Source organism: Culicoides brevitarsis, chromosome 3, assembly GCF_036172545.1.
Source record: "Culicoides brevitarsis isolate CSIRO-B50_1 chromosome 3, AGI_CSIRO_Cbre_v1, whole genome shotgun sequence".
Taxonomy (NCBI): domain Eukaryota; kingdom Metazoa; phylum Arthropoda; class Insecta; order Diptera; family Ceratopogonidae; genus Culicoides; species Culicoides brevitarsis.
The window spans coordinates 20,554,176-20,579,394 of NC_087087.1; the positions used below are offsets into that span (position 1 = coordinate 20,554,176).

General features: G+C 28.0%; 3 protein-coding genes across 3 annotated transcripts; 1 reads left to right on the forward strand and 2 right to left on the reverse strand.

The window, feature by feature from the left end:
- Nucleotides 1-5,454: 5,454 nt before the first annotated feature.
- On the reverse strand, nt 5,455-10,396 carry LOC134834130 (B-box type zinc finger protein ncl-1). The gene is made up of 8 exons (XM_063848686.1): nt 10,298-10,396; nt 9,043-9,718; nt 8,832-8,982; nt 7,354-8,743; nt 6,795-7,293; nt 6,549-6,712; nt 6,096-6,328; nt 5,455-6,033 (listed from the first exon to the last, which is right to left on the reverse strand). Exons 2-8 carry the CDS (start codon nt 9,321-9,323, stop codon nt 5,929-5,931), a joined length of 2,823 nt encoding a protein of 940 aa, XP_063704756.1. The 5' UTR covers nt 9,324-9,718; nt 10,298-10,396; the 3' UTR covers nt 5,455-5,928.
- A 2,537-nt stretch (nt 10,397-12,933) lies between these two features.
- Nucleotides 12,934-20,368, forward strand: LOC134834487 (opioid-binding protein/cell adhesion molecule-like). The gene is made up of 11 exons (XM_063849188.1): nt 12,934-13,397; nt 17,628-17,744; nt 17,807-18,157; nt 18,222-18,353; nt 19,132-19,173; nt 19,228-19,280; nt 19,357-19,486; nt 19,560-19,659; nt 19,723-20,031; nt 20,097-20,155; nt 20,214-20,368. The coding sequence occupies exons 1-11, from the start codon at nt 13,247-13,249 to the stop codon at nt 20,351-20,353; spliced, it is 1,584 nt and encodes a 527-aa protein (XP_063705258.1). The 5' UTR covers nt 12,934-13,246; the 3' UTR covers nt 20,354-20,368.
- A 1,655-nt stretch (nt 20,369-22,023) lies between these two features.
- On the reverse strand, nt 22,024-24,643 carry LOC134833348 (mRNA-capping enzyme-like). Its single transcript, XM_063847646.1, has 9 exons — nt 24,520-24,643; nt 24,048-24,458; nt 23,806-23,988; nt 23,386-23,743; nt 23,196-23,331; nt 22,834-23,142; nt 22,674-22,774; nt 22,324-22,514; nt 22,024-22,259 (listed from the first exon to the last, which is right to left on the reverse strand). Exons 1-9 carry the CDS (start codon nt 24,524-24,526, stop codon nt 22,150-22,152), a joined length of 1,806 nt encoding a protein of 601 aa, XP_063703716.1. The 5' UTR covers nt 24,527-24,643; the 3' UTR covers nt 22,024-22,149.
- Nucleotides 24,644-25,219: the final 576 nt, after the last annotated feature.

The window sequence follows — 25,219 nt, forward strand, 5'->3', positions numbered from 1 at the left end:
TTTCCCCGAAATTTATCAATATTCATGTTCTTGGTATTCTGAGCAAAGAATATTTAAGAAGTAAAGATAATTAATTAAATAAAAAATTAACAAACAATTTTTGGACTTATGTAGGATTAATTAATTATAATTAGGTTTTATTTTCAATTTAAAATTTTTTTCACAATATATATGTTTTTTTTTATTTTCTAAGATTTAAACTTTTACTCTAAAAGATAATATATATCATTAAAATATATATATATAATATGTCAGCACTATTTTTTATTGTGAAGTGTTTTTTTTTTGTTTTTGTTCAAGGAATAATAAATATATAATTGCATCTCATAATACACATTTCCAATATTTTAGTAAATTTTTAATTTTAGCAGTCCTAAGATAGCATACATCATTTTTCTCTTACAAAATATCTTGTATTGTTATTTATTTATTTATTTTTTTTTTTTTTTTGTAAATATTTGTATATGCATAAATATTTATTTATATTAAATATAAAGTTTTTAAATTAAAAAGCTTCGATATTTAATGAATAGTTAATCGAGATAATACTAATATTGTATATTGTCGACATGAACAATAATTTGGCTTTAAATATATATATGGGTATTTCACGAGGAATCACGGAAAATCACAACTTCGCCAAATCATAAATCTAAGAAACTTTCCATCTAGAGCGAAACTCTCTGGCAGTGGATTTTCCGAGTTATTCTTCAGAAACGGAATTGGCAAAAAGGGGCTAGAAACTCACATTTTTGGGTTTCCTGACGCGACAATTCATTTGCGATCATATATTTCATGGTACTCGAGACGACAATAATCCTAGTGAAAAAAATTTCAAAAAATTTAACATTCAAATTTTGACGTATTGATTACGTGAAAATCTGACAATTTTCATAGGTTTAGGTCGAATTTTTTCGAAAAAAATTTTTTTTACTGGAATTGTTTGTCAAACTATGTCCCGATTTTCATACATTTTGCTCTACAGTAAAATCGGTTTCTGAAGAGAAGCTCGGAAAATCCATTGCCAGAAAATTTCGCTAGAACAAAAGTTTCTTATTTTTTTATACTTTAGATGGAAAGATTTTCGATTTGGCAAAGTTGTGATTTACAGTTTGTGTACAGCTTAATTTTAAAAGAAGAAATATTACTAGGCATCAATAATAAAAATAAGTTTTGTCACTCGACATAAAGGTTGATGATCTTCAATTTAAAGAATTTAACGTTATTTTACATTGTGTAAAAATATTCATATTCTCTCATTTTTAAATTCTATGTGCTATATCTATAAAAAATCCTATGAATGTATAATATATTTCTTCAAAAGTTCCGGAAAGTTATGTCTGAAATTCCCTTCCCAAGTAAAAAATGGTAGAATTCTAAACTTAACTAAATTAAAATTGTTCGAAAATTGTTCAATTTTTATATTGACTTTTTTCTATAATTTGATTTCCGCGAATAGGATTTCCAAAGATTGTTAAATTTTATTTTTGTATTTTCTTATCAGTTTGAAGGAATCTAGTGTATCTTTTTGTATAAGTAATATGTTAAGTGTGTAAATAGTTTTATAACATGTATAATTGTAAATTCGATTTTGTAGTATAGTATAATATATTGCTTTTTCTAGTTAGTTTAGAGATCTTGACAAATTTGTGCGGAATGATACTGTCAAAAGCAGAGACGTACATATAATTAATATTTGGTACTCGATATGGGTACAAGAATTGATTCATTTGAAGCGTTGAAATGTGTCTATTCTATTAGTTTTTAGTGCTTCTCCAGCGTTACCGTTTCTTCATTTGTCCTGCATAAATATAACGACGTCATTCATTAGAAATTAAAACTAAATATTAATGCTAAATATTACGTGTATTCAATATCGGAACCAGTATTTTTATTACTACTGCAATTCTTTTTTAAATAAATTAAACACTTTTACAATGTGAAACATGCAGTAAGCCGGATTTTTTAAAAATTTGATTAAAAACTACGTTGAGTAAAACTAGATTCCAAAGACTGACAGAAGAAAAATGTCTAGAAAATCACAATTATAAGGAATTTTTAATGGTTTAATAAATTAAAAAGGTTTTGCTCGTGTTTAGTGAAATATTTGCACATATACATTTGCATATATATATATGTATATATATATATATATTTTATATGTATATATATATATGTGTATATATATATATAATATGCAGAAAAATAAGCTCAAAAAAATATTACGTATGATCTCCCAAAATGGGCAAAAAGGAAGTTCATACCAAAAATTCAAGTTTTATCTTTGACGTTCAATCAATTTTTATGTTATTATATTGATTATTATTATTATATTGACAACAAAGCCATATTTCACATAAGGTTTTATTGAAACAAATCCTTAATAAAGACAAACAAAAGTAAACAAGATTCAATTGGAAACTAAAAAATACATTTCATTATATATATTTATAAATGAGCTTATCCTATTTTGTTTTAATAATAATAAAACATGGCACTTCTTAATTATTTTTTTTTTGCTAATAAGACTGTAAATGGCTAACAAATTGCTCAATTTTAACTTCTAATAGGCATATGTAAAGTATAATTAATAAGATATACAAAATATAAAGAATAGATTTACAATGAAAATTTGGTTCCGTTTAAAATAGTCAAATTGACATATTTTGATATGTAAATTATATAATTAATAATTATATCATAATTGAATTTAAATAGCTTTCGGAATAATCTAGAAGCAGTTTCAAAAATAAACTATGTTTTGTATTTTTTTTTTTTTTTGAAAAGTTTTTTCTAGACAAACAATAATTTTTTGATTACCTTTTATTATTATTATTGTGTACCTATTGAATATTGATCTTATTTGATTTATTGTTTGGTGTTAAAATAATTAAGTATGAGAAATATCTTAATATCTATTTTTTATGTTTCCATGTAATAAACTAATGAATTCCCGATTCATAAGAAACGAGATCAAATCTTATGAAATTTAATAATTTCATTTACTTAATTTTAGACAATGAAAATGCAATTTTAAAAATTTTATATTTATTGATATTTTTAGATAAAAATGTCACAAATTTTATATATTTGTATTTTAAAATAGGTATTTATTGTTTTGAATTCCATGCTATTTGTAATATTTAAAGGTTTAAGAAATGTAAAAATTTAAGGCAAAAATATCATCAAATATGTTTAAGATATATATTTAATCATATATATTTTGTATATGTATACGTGTATACTTTGGATTGTTCAATTTGTTATATTTTTGTTATATAAGTTCAGAAAATTTCTAAGACTTCACATTTTAAAAAATAGCAAAATCCCGGACTTTGGGAAAAAAACCGTGATTTTGGTAGTTTTTAGAATGGAATGCACTATTAATAATCAAAGAGAGAATGCTTATTCAATGAATGTTTTCTCTTCATTTCTTTAAAATATGATTTTCCCGCTCATGTAATTATTTTCATTTTACGTTCATTTTCGTTCGTAAAATACAGCTTTGGAAAAAATCTGCGATTCAGATTAAAAGCAATGTTTTATTAATTAATTTATTTTCCAGTTTGATAGTATATTTTTATTCCAAAAGATTTTCAGGAATAAACACTGTTATTTGTTAATTTTATTGCTTTAAAATGGTCATAGTTACTGTTACTTTATTAAAGTAAAGAACTTTATTGTTATTACATATTTAGTACATAATTACGCATTATATGATTTTCAAATACAAAAATTATTATGATATATTTTAGAACAAACATATATGAAAACCATAACAAATTATTCATTTATTTTTTAGTTTATAAGTTTTCTACAAAAAATCTCATTAATGTCATGTTTATTAAATTTAAGCTCATTCACTTGTGCTTAAAGATTTATTAAATTGGATTCGACAAGGGTCCAAAGGGTATGTTAAAAATTCAAATTTATAAATTATTTTGAAAAATTAATTTAAATTTTTTAGACATGCATTATATTTTTTTTTCAAAGTTGTTCAGTCAAGAAACATGCAAAAAAAATCTTGTCGTTTTTGAATCTTTATACCATATTCTTATAAAATATTATGACCGCAAATATATTTTGAACTATTTTTGTAAAAATAAAAATACCCTTGACTCTTCAAAATGAATAGGTACATGAAGTAAATAACATATATATTTTTTTTAAAATATATAAAGAAACATATCGTACAATCACACATTGTTTATTTGATAAATAATTGAGCAGGAAGTTTACTACTTTTATTTTAAGGTACGTTTGGTGGATATCTACTTAGTGTTTACCACCTAAGACCACTACAGTTTTTTTTAGATCTATGTTCTAAATAAATATTTTTCGTATGTATATAAAATTGATAGTAATAAAAAAAAATAAAATAAATAAAAATATAATCTAAAGCTTGTAGAAAGGAAGTTGTTTTGATGCGTTTGAAATCGTTTTATCTTAACACTAATTTTTCACAATAAGTAAATAAACGTATTTAATTTCAAAAGGAAATTTTTCCGTTTGTAAAACGGGTATATGATAGCAAATAATCTGCTTTCATAAATTATAATGGTATTCTACATTATTAATATCTAACTAAGGCCGCTTCAAATTTTTGCTATGTTTTTGTCCGCCCCATTTCAAAAGCCGAAAATCCAAAAAAAAAGTTAAACATTTTTTAAAAATTAACAATTTTTTAAACTTTCTCCGTATTATTGCAAAAAATTCTCAAAAAATTTTTAAAATATTTTCAATTTTTATGAATTTTTGTATTGAAAAACGAAATTTAACATAAATTTTCTTCTCATAAAATATTTTTAAAAAAATAGTTTTTCAGATTTTTTGTTTAAATTTTTAACTTGAAATTCTCTTAAATCAATTTTAAGTTATCAAATCTCTATGTAAATACCAAAAAACAAAAAAAAACTATTCATTAAGGACCAAAATTTGCTAAAATATTGTCATTTTGTATGAAAATGTATTTCAGAACTTTTTTTTATTTAGCCCCCTTCCATTTTGAAAAAAATCTTTTGGGACAAAAACATCGAAAAAAATTTGGAGCGGCCAATATATATATATATATAAAAATAACTAAATAACAGTTGTATTTCTTGTTTAGTGTTTGACCAGTTCATTAATATAAAATTTAATAATAATTACAAAAAAAAATGATTTTACTGTATATTTCTTAGGCATCCTCTTGAAAATGAATTGTTTTTCCAATTTTTTTCACATATGCTTATTAAAAATTGTATATAAGTGTATATAAATGTACAAGCGTTTTTTTTTTATTGGAACTCAAACCTCATTTGGTATAAGATGTAAACAATTTTTGCAATTTCTAAATGTATATATTTGAAAAAACTACACCTATCGTCAATCCATAAGATTTTTTTGTTTTATATGTTAAATTTTCTTGTTTTGTTTTGTATAATTGAGTTTGTATAATATCTATAAATATCTATATGTCCAACATTTAACAATATGAATATTATATTATATTTAAACTATGGGATGAACATAATGCAAAACATTTTTTCGATTTATTATTTTGTACATACGTTTTTGTTCAAAAATAATTTTAACAATTTATACGATATCATTATATTGTATTAATTAGAGCTTCTGTAACCAAACAATTGTAAAACATTGTTTTTTATCGTTTTGATTAAAATAGCTTCAAAATTTAAAACAAAATTTGGCATTTAAGAAACGTAATATTATGGGTCTGTTGAAAATTTAAAAAACACGACTCAATACAAAATTTTTAACCCATTTCTGATTTTAAAATTAAAATTAAAACACTTACAATATTAAAAATGACAAATAATTTAAATATTTGATATTTAAAAAGAAATAAAGAGATCATTGAACCAATTGTTATCTGAAGACTAATTTCAGATATATTGTCTTCCTTTTGTTTTAACTCTCATAAGACAATCATTGAATGTAAAGAGTATTTAAAACAAGCACATGATGATTGTTCTTAGCTAAAGTTACTACATATCCTTCTGATGTAATTTTAAGACCGCAACAACGAGATACCTTTGTAATGTAAATGGTCATTAATAATTATTAAAAAGCTCTAAATTTTATTATAAACTTACTTTTACATGAGGACATTCAAATTCAGACTGCAAAATACCTTCTCTTGAGTAACAAGCCACATGAAACCGATTTCCGTGTGAGTCTCCAATTAAAATGTCACCTGCATCTGATATGTCAATACCATTAGGAAAGCAAGTAACCTTTTCATTTCCTATGCGATACTTAAATTTTCCCTCTTTAGAAAAAACAGCCACACAGTGTCCTTTGAAGTCGCATATGTAAAAATCATTTTCTGCAAAAACAATAAATAAATACTTAAAAATAATATTATTGGAAATAATTAATGCCGCTTTAAAAGAAGCTCAATAGTTTTGTCCGGAACTCTTTCAATTTCAAAATATTTTTCAAATTTTGTTAAAAAAAAAAAAATGGACAAAACTATTAAGTTTCATTTCGAGCGTTCTAAATTAAATATCGTTAAATATAAATAAAGCGATAAAAATTTATTGTACCATGAACTGCAATATCGGATGGTTCACGCATAAAGTCGCTACAATCAAACCAGTGCAATAAATCTCCATCTTCACTGATAATAAATACAGTAGGTGAGACGGAATCTACCGCAACAATATGACCACTGTTTGTGACTGCTAGTCCTGCAACAATATCGATGTACCTTTTCAAGGGTGAGAGAAAAAAAAAAAACAATACAATAATATGTATAAAAATCATGAGTAAAAAAACATGCTGGCTCTTACCTAATTGCAATTTTTTTCATAAAATGACCACTTTTAGTGAAAATTTGCATTCGTGATCTCTCATTTCCTCGATCACAAACAACAAAGCGACTATTATTACGCATAACAGCTACTTTCCGTGGGTACCATAATTGACCTTCATCTTTTCCTGGAACACCAAATTGAAACTTAAAAGTTCCATTCTTTTCAAAAATTTCAATGCGGTGATTGTTTGTATCTGCCACAATAATTTCCTCATCTAGACCCAAACAAAAGCCATGAGGTGCATTAAATTGTCCTTTAGAAGGACCTAAAGATCCGAATTTACAACGAATGTGCATAGGAGTTGCTTTCATGCGGCCAGCTGCATTAACTGATTGTTGATATGAATTGAGAACTTCGTCATTTAACCCTGGATGCGGAGTAAGAGGGGATGGAGCATTAACCATTGTACTTGAATAGTCGGTAAGTAAACTTGAAGACGAGCTATTTTGTAGAGGACGAGCAGCTGGTCCAAAATCTAAAAAAAATTAACTAAAGAATGAAAAAATCAAGTCATTCAATCTAAAATACTAGGTACCAGTGTTTCCCAATCCGATTTCAGCCAAAGCTTGAAGACTATTGAATGCATTTTGATCACCGGAAATCAAATCTGCCAAGGTGAATTGAGAAGATGTTGGGGATGGTGTAACTAGGGTCTCAGAAATATCAACGGTATTTTCTGCTATATTAGCAAGACGATGTAAGTTGTATTCTGCAATGCTTGATAAGCCTGATATATTATTTGAGGTGTTTCCAATATTGTTTACTGTAGGAAAAATAGTATTTGTTGACGAATGATTAGTTAGAGAGTCAGGAGTCATAACGCTGCTTGGTAAAACGTAGCCGGATCCTATGGCTGATATATCACCATCAAATGAAGATTGCATTGACGTCGGTAAAGATATTGGACTGCTTGCGGTTACAGAACCAGTAAGAGCACTCTGAGAATTGACGCATGACTGCGAGTTTTTAATTGTTAATATTGGCGGCATTCCTGGCAAAGTTGGAGGCGGAGTGCTTTCTTTCGGACTAGGAGGTGAGGACTCAGTCCGTATATGACCGAAAGAGTCTCTTATTAATTGGTTAAATTTCTCGTGGTTGGAAGTAAATTCTAGAAAATAATGTACATCGGCTTTGGGTATAGTGTTGATTAAATTGAGAAATTGCGAAGTTATCGTTTTCTTTAAGCTTAAAAATTCAGGTCCGTTTGCCTGGTTGAGCACAATTTTGGTAAAATTACAAGCATTGTCTATTTGTTCTGCACTCTTTTCAATGTTATGGAACAATTCCATCACTTTAAGTTCACGCTCAGAATGTAAGACAGCCACATTTTTCAGAGTGTCTTCATAACATTTGTCCAAAATTGCTTTAAAGCTTTCATACGAATCTTTAATTTTTAATTTTGCTGAATCGTGTTGACTTTGAAGTTGTTGTAAATATGAATCGAGGTTTGTTGTCGCTTGTTCACAATAATCAAATTTAGTACGAGCCTCCATCATCAAATTTTGAACTTCTTTTTTCATACGCTTTTCCGCTTCACTGATAATCTCATAATTATGTTCAGGTCCTTTGTGCTCTGTTAAAAGACACTCATTGCACAGTGTCGTTTGACAATTGAAGCAGAAGTACTTTAAAGTTTCCGTTAAATGAGTTGCACAATACAATGTCTTATGTATCGATATTTTTTCCGAAGATTGACGTATATCATCCAACTTTACTACATTATGATCTTCAAAACATCGCATGTATTGGTGCGCATTATCACAACTACCGCATAGAAAGTTAGCACAATCAGTGCAACGAGATATTGCAATTTCCTTGCTTTTACAAGATGTACAGGCTAACAATGCTGGATCTATAGTGGAAATATCTATAATATTCGTATGGATATAGTTTGGAGGAAGGGATGCAACTCCACCTTTTCCAATCTGTAATGAAGGTAAATCGATGACATTAAATTATTTTTTTTACATGTATGTACTTTATTCTTATTATTGTCTACAATTGAGATCTTACCTTTGTTGATTGTTTACAAATGGGGCAATCTATACATAAATTTTCATCGCTTGTCAAATAACCTTTTTCATCGGAGGAACCCAAAGTATTGAGACACTTTTCACAAAACACATGTAAACAGGATAGCACACGAGGCATATCGTACTTGTTTCTAGAAAGGTTGCATTCATAAACTATGAGTTTTAATTTTGGCGACAAATATCTACTATACCTGCAAATTGTACACTGATTATCAGAATCGTTTTCGATTTCCAACGGTATGCCATTTTTTGCGGTTGCAGAAGCCGAAAAATTTTCTTGTGTCAACTCAGAAGGTTGTTCTCCTTTAATATGGTTATTATTAATGAGTTTACCGGCTTCTATGTTTTCATTTTTTTCCTCAATAGACAATATATTTTCTGTTGAAGTTGATGATATCGTACTGATTGAATTGTTGTCACAAGGATCTGGTGTAGCACACGACAGTGATTCAAGTAATTCAGACGATGACATTTTGGATGAATTTCGTTTAATTTATATGTAGATGTTTTAAAGAAGCTTCCTTGCAAATGATCAACACTTGACAGTTTTTTACTTCTATTGTGTTTTAATATTGATTTTAGTTTCGTTAAATTTACTTATTCCTGGTCTCACTTTATGCAATGTATGATTATTTTTTATTTACATGACTATGCTTTAAAAGCTGAATTATTTGTATAATATAATAATAATTACAATAATAATAATATGTACGTAAAAATATTAATAGATAAAATCCGCTTTATTCGATGATCAAAGCAAAAGACTCAGTTTTAAATTAATACTTGGCGTTTTTTCCTTTATGTTACTTGAAAATTGATTTTATTTATGCAAAAGGGTTAGGCCTTCATGAAACATTCAAACTGAACCTGAAAGAAAAAAAAACAAATTATTAGCATATATTGTTCTGACAGAAAAAAACCCAACAGACATGTAGGTGAATATCGATTTTAAATATCTGACGTAATACATTTTTATAATGTCTTAACCTCAATTCATCTAAGATTGTAATTTGATTTAGTTCCCTCATTTGTTCTTTAAGTTAAGCAGAGTAGGTATTCGTACATGTGAAAATCATTATGAAAAAGTAGACAATTTCAAATATGTATGTATTTAAATATGAGAAAATGCGCATTGCAGATGTAGATTGTCCTTGACATCATCCTACATCCTGGAAAAGCGATAGAAAAAATACCCTAAAAATGCTTTTTGATTAAAAGGCGGTCTTGTTATTTCAACACAAATTTTCCTCAATAATCGATAAGACACTTTCAAGACTTTGGAGCTTCCATGGTAATATGTGGTTTTTTTTTTCACTAGGCATTTTTCAATCACTTTATTGATGATGAATACCCATGTATGTCAGATATTTAGGAATAACAATATTCATTCACTGATTCCATGTCTTCTCACAATAACTTAAAATAATATCATGCTTTTAAACGTACTTTTTTTAATTATTTGCTTCAATCATCTCTGAAATGTCTCTTTACCGAATTCTAATTCGACGTTGTTCCATTTTCCTGTCATTCAATAGGATATGGACCTCGTGCCTTTAGCGCCACCTACGGATGTATCGCTTTCATTCGTCTCAATCGTATTAGAGTGATTGAATAAGCATTAGCGATTTTCATCAATTGCATTCGACTCATCACTATTTGAACTGTAATGAGCGTTGAGGATTTATTAAAGAGGTCTTAGAATATCACGTAATGGAGGCATTGTTGTGAAATTGTCTTTTCTTAATTTTAAACTTGCTGCGGAATAATTCAAGTAAACAGCAATTCTTCAAAGAGGGCTCTTACATGCAATGCTCCTTGTGCCGCCCAAAATCAAAGAGAAAGTATATCATCTTCATATAGCATACTGCAATTCATTTGTACTCTCGTTCATCTCATTAATTCGTTGTACATCAAGCTGACTGCTTCGACCTTCGCATACAAACTTAAATTCCTGTTTTCCTAAATTTTTGAGTGTTTCAAAAGATTCATAGATTCAGATCAATCTAAATTTTTGTGAGTAACTTAATAAAGGTTCGAGGTATAAAGTTTTTTACGGTTTTTGAGCTCTAAAACCTGATTTTTCAGGGCTTAAAGAATTTTAAAATTTACGATTTTGTCAAAAACGTGGATTTTTAACAAATAATTTAAATTCAGGTTTAGGCGTCATCCATTAATGGCGTCGGCAAAAAAGGGCAATTTTTGAATATGTTTACTGTTTACCCCCTCTCCCCCCCTCGGAGTCCGTCGTAAATTTGATAAACCCACCCCTGACGCTGATTCCTTTCCGTGTTTTGTTCATACCTATATACATCGACATTGTTCAAAGTGATAAAACTCTTAGAATTTTCGATTTCTTCTCGAAGTTTTTTCACCATATTTATTCTAAAAAGTCGTTTGTATTTCGAAATATTATTTTTCGTATTTTGAAAATTGTATGACCTCAAAGTGTACGAAAAATATAAAATGACTTTATATAAAATGAAGAAAATATCTCTAAAAATATTTAATGAAACAAATCGTGTTATATTTCTGTTCTTTCACTACTAATTTAGTTGCTCTATTTGACAAAATTTCGATGACATTTGATTTTTATAAAAAAAAATATAGAGATTATCCACTTCTGTGGACATTTTCCTTCAACGTTCTCTAAAATTATCAAAGGTTTTATGAAACTTTTTTCAATTTTCCAAATTTTCAACTAATTGTTTTCAATAAAATATGTTTTTTTTTATAAAACAGATAAATATTTATTTTCATATTACATATTAAAAACATAAAATATGTAATAAATAAATGATTTAAGAATTTTCTTATGATCAATACCTACAACAATCTAAATTCTAAATCATTTTGGATCTCTCAAATCTGAAAAGATTATGAAAATTAAAAAACCTTGAACGGGGAAAATTTTGAAAACACGCCATTACAGCCTCAACTGAATTAGCTTGCACAGTCTTGAAACTAAATTTTTCTTAAAAATTGGAAAAAACTACTGGACAAAAGTTCTACTTTCATCTTCGTAAGTGTTAGCTGAGATGAGATATTGAGGTCTGAAGTTTGTATGAAAATAGGCAAATTTTGGTACACTTCAGCTTCGAGATACGACAACAAGTTTTTTCTAAATATTTTCAGTTTTACGCAATGCACATTAACAAATTATAGCTTGTTGGAAAGGTAATGAAACAAGAAATGTGCAAGACTGTGCAAGCTAATTCAGTTGAGGCTGTAATGGCGTGATTTTGTCCACAAGAGTGTACAATTTTGTTAAAAAAAAATTTTTTTTGGGCTACATAAAGAATCAAAAATGTGTTCGCCATAGCAAGGAATAGTTCTCTACTTGATCTCTAAAACCTGATTTAAAAATTGGAGTCATGAAGCCACTTTTCTGAAAACCTGGAAAGCAGTCGCTTGATAGTGGCTTATTAAAAATTGAAAGACGAGCCTTAGATAGATAGATTTTGCCACCCTATGTAAAAGTTCGTAAAATCTTCGGAAAACCCTAGTGAACTGTTTGTTACAAAGAATGTTTTTCAATCACGTTCATATCTAATAAAGGGTAGGCACTCAATATTTATTTTTCACTATTGTTTCATTGTAGTTGTTTGGCGCTAGTTTCGTTGATACTCCTCTTCAGCAACTTAACCGTTACTAGTGATATTGTTAGTCAAATCCGTTTTTCATTTAATCAAAAATTGTCGAATTGATAAGAATTTTTAAATTACAGACCAGTTCGATAAACGATTGAGAAAAATGTTTCACCTTTAAAATAAATATTTTAACAAAACATACCTAATTGAAACTCTTTAAAAGTGCTTTTACTACTTCTCAGTAGATTTTTTGGGGGAATTGAGCCTACGTTGATCAAAAATATTCTCCTGTTTTTCGCGCACGCGTACTTTCAATCTTATTTTCTGATTTGCATAGAGAAGACAGTCTGTTTAACACATGAGGAAAAACGAATTTTCCCGACAATAGTAAATCAGTAGACGTTTATCCTTTGAATCGAGTAGTGGTACTAAAAATCTCTAAAAACAATAAATGAAATTTTATGGAAAAACAGTTAAAAAGAAAAAACACATAAAGGAGATATATAAAAGTTGATGAAGAAAAGAAAAAAAGAAAATTTAACGTGATGCACTTATTTAAATAAATTGTTTGAACCTTTAAAAAGAATTTAGTAATATACTTATAAAGTGATCAAAATATTTAATTTTAATGTTTGAGATCGCCATTCGAAAAGCAAAAAAAATAGCAAAGCCAAGGCGAAATAGAAATTTGAATGCATTAAAATTAATAATAAAAGTACCAAAATGATAATAAATAATAGAACAAATATTACTTCTAAATGACTAAATTAGAACGATGATAAATATTATCTCATGAAAACACAAAAAAATGAAAAGAGATGCTTCAATGAAAACGTATTATTTTTATCAAAAGTGTGACACACGTAGATTGATGGCATGGACAAGCAAAAAACTTATAAAAATTTTAGAGACATTTTTTTACTTTAATATTTGGATAACCCTCCTGAGAATACAGACTAGTAAGTAAATTAATATTGAGTTTTGTTGTTTTAAATTTATTTAAAATATAATAAAAACAAAAATATCAGAGATTTGAATCAAATAAATCTTTGTTTTTTGCTAAACGAAATTTGTGTGAAATAGATTTTTTCCGATGCAAAAAGGTTAATTACTTAAACCTTTCATTTATTGAAATTTTTAATTGTTAAAAATTATTGCTTTTTATTTCATTAATATAAATATGAGTTATCTTTTATTTACAATTTGTCTTTAAATTTCGTCGTCATAATCTTTAATGGATTGACAAGGCCATTATTGTATTTGATTTTGAAGAAATATATTGCGAAATTTTAAATCAATATTCTATTGAACAAAATTATTTAAAAATAATTGAATAAAAAGCTCTTTAAAATATTTTAAAGTAAATAAATTTTTTTACCACATTTCGAAAACATATGCCAAAAAGGGGTCGTATTGGTAGGAATCATAATTTTGGAGGATAGAGTTAAAATCCTAATTATTATTTTTTAAAATTGTAAAAATCTATATTTTGATGCTGAAATTTTTGTTCACTGAAGTTTCTTAGCAGAGGGCTCTGAGAGGTGTCAAATTAATAATAAATTTTTCCCGTGAACTTTTCAATACACGATATCATCGTTGGTCGTTTTTACATGATAACCTTTATTCATGTTAGAACCAATTTTCATACTAGAATAGTGCAAAAAATAGGTACATATTTTTTCTGGTTTTATTAATTTTTGTATCCGAATCTGTCGTTGACCCTAAAACTATACAATCAACGCAGCTTTCAAACTAAAATAAATAAAGTAATGTGTATTGAAATGATTTTTACACGCCATATTTCGTAGGTTTTTTCATTTTTTGTGAATCTTCTCACAAAATACTAGAATTTTCCTGTTTATAACCCTACAGAAAAACTTAAGGAGATGCATGATGCAGAAATTGCAAAAAGAAACAGCATTACAAAATATTAACTGGAAACTAAAAAAATAAATCAACAAAAAGCAAGCATATATTTTATAAATTTTATTGAAAAAAAAAAAACTAAAATTGAAGCAAAAGTTTTCAAGGTAGTGTTATGGTCATCTAAAAGCTTTTTTCAGCAGTTTCCTCACTCTTCAACGACTGTGAAATTTGAATGCAAAAGTATTAAAAAATTAGAACTTAAAACTTGTACCTAATTTTTACCGCATTTCAATTTTTTTGAAAAAAATGCGGTATTGTGCTCGTGATGTCGTCCGTCCGTCCGTCTGTCTGTGTGGTGTGCCACTTTAACTTTGTTTGAATTTGCAGGTTTGGCGAATTCTTTTCAAATGACAGATTTGACAGCATATTTAAAAAACTTATCCGTTGGAAATTTAAATGAATGTTCATCCGTTGAAAAATGTTGTCGATGAAAATTAGTGGAAAACTTCGGGAAAACTCGAAAAATTCATGGAAAATCGGAAAATCTTGAAAATTTTTAAAATTTTAAAATGTTCAGGGGAGTCTCATGAGTAATATGAAAAGTGAAAATTGATGAAAATTTTCGGGAAAATTCGGGAAATTCATGGAAAATCGGAAAATCTTGAAAATTTTCAAAATTTTAAAATGTTCAGGGGAGTCTCGTGAGTAACTTGAAAAGTGAAAATTGATGAAAATTTTCGAAAAAACTCATACATACTCAACTCACACATTGAAATGCGGTCAAGTCATTCGTTTTATACACGAATGCAATTCATTCTCGTTTGTTTCATTTCTTTGAATTGTTTTAAAATCAGGGCTTCAAAGAAAGCATATATTTGATAGATTGTCTTTATTTTAAAATTACAAAAAGAAATGTTGGAAAATTTTTATCAATGAAATGTCTTTAAAATTTGTCTAGCTTTAAGATAACATCATAAAATTACGAATTTAAAATAACTTTTGCTCATTTGTGTTAAAAATCATATAAATTCAATCATAAAAATATTTTAAATTTGGAGTTTTGAAAGAGTCGACTCGGAGTAGACTCCCAAAAAATTGGAGTTTAGCACGGAGTTAGTCGACTCTTTTTTGAAAACTTCGGACGTTACTTATTTTCATACAAAATGACAAAATTTTAGCAATTTTTGATCGTTGATCAACTTTTTTGTTGTTTTTTAATAATCTTCTTTGAAACTTTCAAATTAAAAATTCATTTAAGATCATTTTAAGTTAAAAATTGAATTGAGTAATTTTATGAAAAATATTTTTAGAAAAGAAAATTCAAGTTAAAATATGATTTTCAAAACAAAAATTACTTTACTTATGTCGCATTTTAAAAGTCGAAAATACAATGGTGCACATTAAGTTTCTTCAAAAATTACAGTTTTTGGACTTTTTCATATTTTTAAAGAAAATTTCAAAGTTAATTAAAAAAAATTAAATAGAGAAGATATACAATTTTATTTAACATAAATTAAGAAAAAAATTTATTCAATTTAAGTCTCACTACTACCTTACCGCAGCCAGTCCGTTTTAAAATTTCCAATACGGCCGCTTCAAATAAAACTCAATAGTTTTGTCCGATGCCCCATTTTAAATTCCAAAAACGCGTGGGGCAAAAAAATAAAAAAGTTAAAAATTTCATCAAATACATATAACATGGCGTTACCGTTTTTTGGTCTTAAAAATTTTTGAAAAATTTTTTTTTTATTTTTCAAAAAATTTGTATTAAAAAGTGTATATTTTTTATTTTGCTATTTTTTTATTAATGGGGGGGGGCATTTTTTCTCAAAAATTTTGGACAAAACTATTGAGTTTCATTTGGAGCGGCCTTAGCTTGAAAAACAACAACAAGGGGACTCAACTTAATAGGACCACATTTTTAAATGGTGCATTCCATTCTAAAAAATACCAAAATCCCGGATTCACTTTTCTCATAAAACAGTAATAGAAATAAAAAACTGAATAGTTTATCGTGATGTCCATCAAAAAAGAAAAAACTTTTGCTTTGGCGAAATTTTTTTCTCCTTATTTTTAAAAATTTTATGATACTTTTAAAAATTTTTTATCGCAAAATATAAGAAAAATTCACGTAGCGAAAAAAAGGTCGAAATTTTAAGTTTTGAATTTTATAATTTTTGTTCACCAGGATTGTTTGTCGTTTTTAAAAAAATTTGAGTCATTGATAAAAATTTTTAAAATAAGTTGAAAATAAATGTTATCTTAGCAAAAGTTTCTTATTTTCGGATGGACATCACGATAAAGTAATAAAATCTGTACTTTTATAGGTAAATTTAAAATTCGGGATTTTGGTATTTTTTAGAATGGAATCCTCCAAATATTTTATTTCCCGGGCGAAAAGGATAAATCGCACAACTAACATTTTTAACAAACTGAGAAAAATCGATTTAAAGTTTTTTACGGTTTTTGAGCTGTAAAAATTTTTTTAAAAACTATTTCTTCATTTTTAAACTTACAAAAGTAAATAATTGGCCACTAAAAACAATTTTTGTACAGAAAAAATTTTTATCTAATCTCTAAAGGGTAGTTTTGGGAGATTTTTTATTGAGAAAAAGGATAAATCGCACAATTGCACAAAATTTCATATAAAAATGAGATTTTTTAAGTTTTCCAATTTCAATATTTTTCCAAATTTTTTGGTTCAAGTTGACTTTTTATGTAATAACAGAGCATAAAAAACACAAAAACATGAACAAAAAACGATTTGGAGAACTTTTTATATTTGACTTACTACCAATTTTCATGCATTTGTGCGATTTATCCTTTTCGTCTATTCTTTCTATTGAAATAAAACTGGTATTTTTCAAAAATTTTTGCAAATCTCTCAATGTATCTTTAAATACTCGTCTGAAGGCATATTTTCTCATTCTTAACTCAATTTTGTCAAAAATGTCAGTTGTGCGATTTATCCTTTTTGCCCGGGATTTATATTTGTTTAAATAAATTCACTTCAATTTATCAGTTGTTTGTGTGGAAAAATAACACGCATCGTAAAAAAAAAATCACTTTAAATAATATTTAACAAATAGTATAAAAAAAAGAAAAACAAATAGGATGAAAAATTAAATGAAAAGAACTTTTCATGCAATCTCATCACGAATGATCACAAAGGGGTGCTTTCTAGCAGCGTAGTTTCTCGCATCTCTCATGGAGCGTATTAAGTCGTCCATGTTATCCCTAATTCTTGTAAAAAGGCAAGCGTGATTCTCTTAATGTACTGTCTAATCGTTTCAATATTTGCTTAATCAAATGTATATTTTCAGCATGTGGTTTAAGTCAAATAGGCTTAAGAGCTGACCCAAGCTTTGCATCAAGATCAGAGACTTTAAAATTTGTAGATGGAGAAACCATTACTCTGCCTTGTAAGGTGTTGAATGTTGGTTAGTTTTTCCATGTAATATGAAAGTAAATTGTTGATTAAATAAGCGAATTTATCCAATAGATAACTTTATAGTAGCGTGGAAACGTGGTATAGCAATATTGTCAGCTGGGACAGTTAAAGTAACACCAGATCCTAGGGTAAATCTTTTAGTGCAAAATGGCGAATTTTCACTGCAAATTGAAAATGCCGGACCACAGGACGCTGGAGACTATATTTGCCAAATCGCAACCTTAGAACCACTAGAAATTACCCATACAGTAGAAATATTGGTCCCACCAAGGATACATCACATAAGTTCTGGTTCACATTTACAAATCAAAAAAGGGTCAGCTGTTAAGATTGAATGCGCAGCTTCAGGCAACCCTACGCCAAACATAACATGGAGTCGTAAAAACAACGTACTTCCGTCAGGTAACATAAGAAATAAATTAAAATTTAAAATTTAAAAAAAAAAATACAATCAACAATAATTTAGGTGATGAAGTATTGCGATCATCAATTTTATCAATAACAGATATGGATCGCCATAAAGGAGGAGTATATGTTTGCAAAGCTGAAAATGGAGTGGGTCTACCAGCATCTTCTCAAGTAGTTTTGCATGTCTTGTGTAAGTTTTTATTTTTTACCGCATTTCGAAGAAAAAATGCGGTGTTAAACTCGACTTGTGGAGTGTCAATGTGTGTGTGTCACCTGTGCCAAAAATTTTTTTTGTTCCCAATAGCTCTCAATTGTGCTCAATAGGTGTGTGGGCGTCCCTGAAATTGTGAGGTGTACAAAAATGTGAAATGAGAAGTTCGAAAATGTGAAATGAGGAGTACAAAAAGCAAAGATACATATGCAACATCGATATGCGGTTTAGTATGTCGTTCTTTAGACGACTACTTTCTCTATTTACCGCATTTCAATTTTTTTGAAAAAAATGCGGTATTGTGCTCGTGATGTCATCCGACCGTGCTTCCGTCCGTCCGTCTGTGTGGTGTGCCACTTTAACTTTGTTTGAATTAGCAGGTTTGGCGAATTCTTTTCAATTGACAGATTTGACAGCATATTTAAAAAAATTTTCCGTTGGAATTTTGAATTAGTATTCATCCGTTGGAAAATGTTGTCAATGAAAATTAGTGGAAAACGTCGGGAAAACTCGGAAAATTCATGGAAAATCAGAAAATCTTGAAATATTTCAAAATTATAAAATGTTCAGGGGAGTCTCGTGAGTAACATGAAAAGTGAAAAATGATGAAAATCTTCGGGAAAACTCGAAAAATTTATGAAAAATCATGGAATTGAACATATTGAAATGCGGTCATTCGTTTTATACACGAAGGCAATTTATTCTCGTTTTTTTTATTTTTGACGTTTTAAAAAATTTTTTTAAATCCATTTTTTAGATCCTCCGGAAATCGTATTAGAGGCCCCAGTAGTTTATTCTGGTATGTTTACAAACTAAACTCATGCAATTTAACCTGCAATTAATCTATTCTCAGGTGAAGGCGAGGAAGCAATGCTAGTTTGCCTAGTTCACGGTGATAATTTACAGGTACATACGCAAATAACTATATATTTTATCATATGAAAATTTAAAAAAAAATATTTTCAAAACCTAATGGAAACAGGTGATTTGGTTTAAAGATACGATGCAAATCGACACAACTGAAAGACACATTATGGAAAATCGTGGAACTCGACACACGCTAATTATAAGAAAAGTTCATCCACAAGATTTTGGAAACTATTCATGTGTAGGTGAGTTATTTTTTAGAATTTATTAAATTTAAACCATTTTTTATTCATTTTTTTTTTTTTTTTTGTTTAAAAGCTGAAAACACACTTGGAAAGTCCAGAAAAACTTTACAATTAACTGGGAGGCCAGGCGCAGTAGTTTTTCGTTCACCAACTGTCAGCCAGTTTAAGGATAAGTAAGTAGACTAGAGAGTAATAATTTAGTAATTTACAAAAAGTTAATCTAAAATACTGAACAGATATAATATATCATGGACCGTGGACTCGTATGCTCCTGTAGAAGAATACAAACTATTTTTCCGAAGGTTGCCAGATACTCAAACAGATTTAGATAATAGAATAGAACAGAGTTTTGAGCATCACCATCAATACACCGGTGTTTACCACACGTCACTTCATCGTGGATATAATGCTCACTGGCCTAGAAATGAATGGAGAGATGTTGTACTACCGGCAGTTCCTCTATCTCACCTTTACACACAAAGTATGAATTATGTCATACGAGGCCTTGATCCAGATCAACATTATGAAGCAAGAGTGCAAGCAAGGTACCGTTATTTTTGATTTTCTAAAACCCTTTTTTAATAATTTAACTTTTAAATTATGTATCCAGAAATAAGCATGGTTGGAGCAATATATCTGATAGTTTTACTTTTAGTACTTCATCAAATGGTAAGAAACTTAAAATTTAAAAAACATATTTATGTTTGACAATTGTTTTTTTTCACAGGTTCCGAAATGAGAGGTCTTTCCGTGACATTTTATAGTGCAGCAACTTTACCAACATATTATTCAACTTTAACTTTATTTTCTTTTTTTTATTATCTTTTGAATTTTCATAATGAAAACTTTGTATCATTTTTCTATTGAACTGTAATAACGTCTAAGAAGTAAAGTAAATCAAAATTATGTATTTATTTTTGAATAAAAAAAAATAAAAATAGAGAAATTTAATGGAAGCGATATTATTAGTACCTTCTTGCATATTATTATAAAACTACGTTAAGGTATACTACTCTGAGCAATGTTATTTTCCACTATTTGATCAAAATTTTCTGTTCCCAACCATTCTTAAATAAAAACCTCAAAAAGATTAGTGAATTAGATTTTATACATAAAAATTAATATATTATTATAATATGTAAACACTTGTAATTTTAAAATTCTTACTTCAAATTTAGCGGATATCTAGTAAAAAAACGATTAATTTCTCAAACTGGACAGAATTCCCCTGAATTTTCCCCTGAAGTGATATTATTACATTTAATGGCCTAACGCAAAACATTTTTTTGTTGCATTTGTTCAATTATTATCATGTTTATATTAAATATTTACTACTTATCAAAACATTTATATATGATTTAAAATATGAGTATGATTCAGAATAGCATGTGGCCAGAACCTCTTCCATAAGTTTACTCTACTTCATTTTCAAGATAAATATTTTTTTATAATGTACATAATCTATATATGAATATTGTATATACCTATACAAATATAAATTGTAGAGTAGCGCTCAATTGCTCGTACTATAAGTGTAAAAAAGAGATAAAGTATACATTTTGAATATTATAAACACTGCGGGTACTATCAAAAACCATTCTCTTTCAAAGATGAAAAATTAGAAATTGATTTCCACCATTTTTTTTTTATGTAGAAAATACAAATTCATTTTAATTTGTAAAACAAGACAAATTTTGTAATATTATAAATAGAAATAAAATATTTTTCTTTGCAGTACTATTAAATAACATACTACTATTTTTCATGAATCACTTTGTTTCTATCTAACATTGAATTGATTTATTCCTGAATACGAACGTAGATTTTCACAAAACGGTGAAAAATAGTGCTTAACGGTAAATAGGAAGAAACAGCGAAAAAAGGTAATAACGGTTTACATAAAATTATATAACATAAGTAAATGCATCAACCCGAAACTAACTTCGAAATTTAATAGGTTTCTGTCGTGACTAATACCGAAATTAGGAGCTTGTGTCGAAAATTTACAAATAAAGATGGTTTAAAACACTTTTGTTCTAAAAAACAATGGTTTTATTGAAAATAATTTCGAATATACACAATTCGTGTAGAGAATTCGAAAATCATCTTTACTTTTCCTAATCGACTTTGAAGTGAATAAAATAAAATAGAAAAAAACTAACTTCGAAAATTGCAAATACTTTTTTTCTCCGACAATTAAAATATGTTTAAATTGATTTTTTTGTTGCAGAAAAAAACTTAGGTGCAGAATTTCAGAATCTCGAAAACTCTAGCCAAAGTTAAAGTTTATAATGAAGAATAAATTTTAAATTATTTATTTATTTCTTATTACACTTAAAAAAATATAATAACGCTAGTAAAATTTTATTATATTATTTATTTTTTAATTTTTACTAGAGACCAAACTAAGGATTGCTTTATACATACATATTTAAAAAAAATTATTTAAACATACTTCAGTCGACCCTATTGTTAAACATCAGAACATTTTACTTAATTTTTGTAAAAACTTGAGAACTTAATTTGATCAAAAAACGTACAATAAAAAAATAATTTTATTTGATATTGCTAAAAAACAACTGAAATATTCCAGTTTTTTTCTGCTGCACTATGTATGACAAAAATCAATACTTTAAATTTAAAGTTTAGATTTAGAGAGGTTCTTATCTTCGTGGGGGCGGCATTGCCTCAGTGTCGTCCAAAAACCGATTGTGTGCGATAAATTCCAGTAAAAATTGTTTCGTTACGGGGTGAACAATACTTTCACAAACAGCTGTAAAAATAAACATATTGCATGAAAAAATATAAAAAGGAAAAAAAAAGTTTTTTTTTAATACCTTTAGCAGTATTGAAACTATTTGGATACGACTTATCCGTCCTTTCACGCATAAACTTCCAAGAATTGTTTTCCAATTTACATTCTATTATTTTATTATGCAAGTGTTTAATATCCTTTGTCACTTTTATTTGTGCAAAAGGAGCTTCCAATCCTCCGACGTACAAAAAGCCAACTTTTTTTGTTAGTAAACTGTGGAAAAAGAAATTTAAGTAAATTTATTTTTACAAATGTTTACAAACGAATCGCCCATATATATGTGAAATACAGGTACCAATAAAGTATGAACTGAAATTTCAATAAAAAGCAAAAGCATATATAAACATAGGTAGAAGTTAAAAAATAACATACCCTATCCCACTTTCTTCTTTAATTAACAATTTGAAATCTACAGAATTTAACTCGGGAGGCTTCCATTTCAAAACTTCCGGACACTGACCAGGTGTATATGGCTGCAAAGCACAAATTCTAAATAAACGATCTATATTTTTATTATAGTTGTATTTCTTACATCCATTTTTGGTTGAAATATAAGTCCGTCAGGTTCATGACTTAAACTTTTTGCAAACTTTTCTCCCAACAAAGAAGAAGCAGCACTTACTTCCCAAAAATCTTTTTTCCGAACACTAAATGGTTCCTTTTGCTTGTTGATAGCACCTCGTTTCATGGCTTCATGTCTAGGAGCTATAATTTCCTTATCAATACATTTTAATCGGTCTATAAAGGATCTTGATCCAATTTCCTCATTATTGAATTTAATGATATCATAGACAAGATATCTGGGAATACTGAGGCCATTCACTTTATCAATTACCATTTCCTAGTAAATAGATATTTGAAATATACACATACATGCATTTAATTTATACTTACACCGTCTAAAAGAGTACACATAATATGTTTATCAGGCTCATTTTTTGAGGGAAAACGTAAATTTGAGACCTTGAAACAGGAAAAATCTCGATCAAAAAAATAAATTTCATTTTCCTTTTCAATGAACATCATGTACCTAGTGAAATTAAAATGTAAGAATTAAACTTTTTCAAAAAATTATTTGAAATACCGCGTTCCATCTGCTTTCCAAGATACCATGTAAGGTTTTATCTGTAACAATTTAATGTTAGAGCGGTCCATTGAAACGGGTTGAGAGCCTGGGAATCCATTTTTTGTCCAGTCACACATTTGTTGTACTTGATTTTGTAGATCGGATAAACGAGGCTGTGTAATGAATAGTTCAACTCCAGGAACTCCCGCCATAAATGTAGCATTTATATTCATAAACTCTTTTCTTCTTTTTCTTTTGTGAAAATCATTTGTGTTGTCACAACTATTTTGACCAGCTTCCCCATCAAATGCCTTTCTTTTAGTCGCAATCGTTTCAGAAGTGCTATGTTCTTCTGTTTCATCTTGAAAACACATATCTTCAAGTGATTTAATATTTAGATTAAAAAAATCAACTGAATATAACTCAAATTTAACATACCATTTGACCAATCCGGTTTTATTGGAGCTGTGAAAGTTTCATCTTCATCGCCATATCGGTTTAATAATTCCTTTATATAATCTGACTTATATATGCCTGGAGGCCTGGCTTGTTGAAACGCATAAAGAGCAGCAACAACCGAACAATCCATTTTTTCTACCATGTACGACACTATCAAGAATCCTATATTTTGAAAATAAATTTTGTTTTAGAAACTTTTCAACACAGGATAATTGACCTACCTGTTCGATTGAATCCATGAGTACAATGCACACCGATTGTTTCAAGAGGATGATCTCTAATAAAGTCGTCTACAATTTCAATAAAAGATCTTGTTTGCTCGGGCGACGGAGTTTCGCCATGACCACGACATGTCAATTTTATATATTTGCAATCATTGGTTTCAACTTCGCTTCGATCGTAAAACCGATTAGTATTGGTCAAATCAATCCACAGTCCTAGCTTTACTTTGTATGATTTCATGATTTGCAGTAACATTTTTGGGGTAAATAAACACTCTTCAGGCATTTTTGAAGAAAATCTATCACAAAGTGGTGTCTTGAATGCTAAAAATTTATCTGCTATAAGAGAATCTGACTTTCTTGGACAATAAAGCCATCTTTCTGGCAGTGGTCCACGTCCTGTGTTAGTTTCTAAAAATATTATTATTATTATTATAAATGGTCGACTACACTTAGTAATCTGGAAACTCACCTTGCATTTTATTGAAAAGTTTTAATCGTTATTGTATTATCATGTTTAGTATGTGCAATAATGAATTAAAAAAATTTATTTGAAAAGAAATGTATTTTTCAATACTTGGACTCCAATATTGAATAACTGTTTCGTACGTCTCATATATTTACTGTAGCTGTTACAAATATGTCAGAGGAGTATAAAATTGATATATAAAATGTTTAAATATTGTTCGTTGATATTATTAAAACGATGCTATTTTAAAAGTAATTTTAAACAAAAATTAATACACTTAAGTGCCTTAAGATGTAAAAAATAAGTGGAACATTTAATTGTCCAATTGTTGTAGACTGAGAGTTTATTAACACTTAAGGCAAGTGCAGTTTCAAAAAATGTTTTACATTATTTTGGACCTCAAAAAGTAAGAAGGTGGGAGTAATGAATAATGATGATGGAAAACAATAATATCAATGATTTTTTCATCTTTTTCGCTATTTTTAAGGGGCTTTAATATTTAAAATAGTATTTTTAAGACATTTTAGATCTTTTATTTTTACCCTTGGACAAATTTTCGAAACAAAAAATTTTCAAAAATTTTCTAATGACTTTTTTTAAATTTAAAAATAATTGGCAAATTTCAAACTAATTTTTTTTAAATTTTTTCCTGTAAAAATTAGTCTAATCCTTAGAAAAATTGCAAAATATAACAAAAAGTTTA

Excerpts from the sequence above, each read along its gene's own strand:
- LOC134834487 (XM_063849188.1), top strand. The coding sequence starts at position 13,247 with ATGAAAAGAGATGCTTCAATGAAAACGTATTATTTTTATCAAAAGTGT. Across the intron at positions 17,745-17,806 it reads TTGTAAGGTGTTGAATGTTG|ATAACTTTATAGTAGCGTGG; the intron begins GTTAGTTTTTCC and ends TTTATCCAATAG. Across the intron at positions 19,174-19,227 it reads GGCCCCAGTAGTTTATTCTG|GTGAAGGCGAGGAAGCAATG; the intron begins GTATGTTTACAA and ends ATCTATTCTCAG.
- LOC134834130 (XM_063848686.1), bottom strand. The coding sequence starts at position 9,323 with ATGTCATCGTCTGAATTACTTGAATCACTGTCGTGTGCTACACCAGAT. Across the intron at positions 8,983-9,042 it reads AATCAGTGTACAATTTGCAG|AAACAAGTACGATATGCCTC; the intron begins GTATAGTAGATA and ends CAACCTTTCTAG. Across the intron at positions 6,034-6,095 it reads TTGAATGTCCTCATGTAAAA|GTATCTCGTTGTTGCGGTCT; the intron begins GTAAGTTTATAA and ends TACATTACAAAG.
- LOC134833348 (XM_063847646.1), bottom strand. Across the intron at positions 22,775-22,833 it reads TATTTCAACCAAAAATGGAT|CCATATACACCTGGTCAGTG; the intron begins GTAAGAAATACA and ends TGTGCTTTGCAG. Across the intron at positions 22,260-22,323 it reads TAGTTTCAATACTGCTAAAG|CTGTTTGTGAAAGTATTGTT; the intron begins GTATTAAAAAAA and ends TTATTTTTACAG.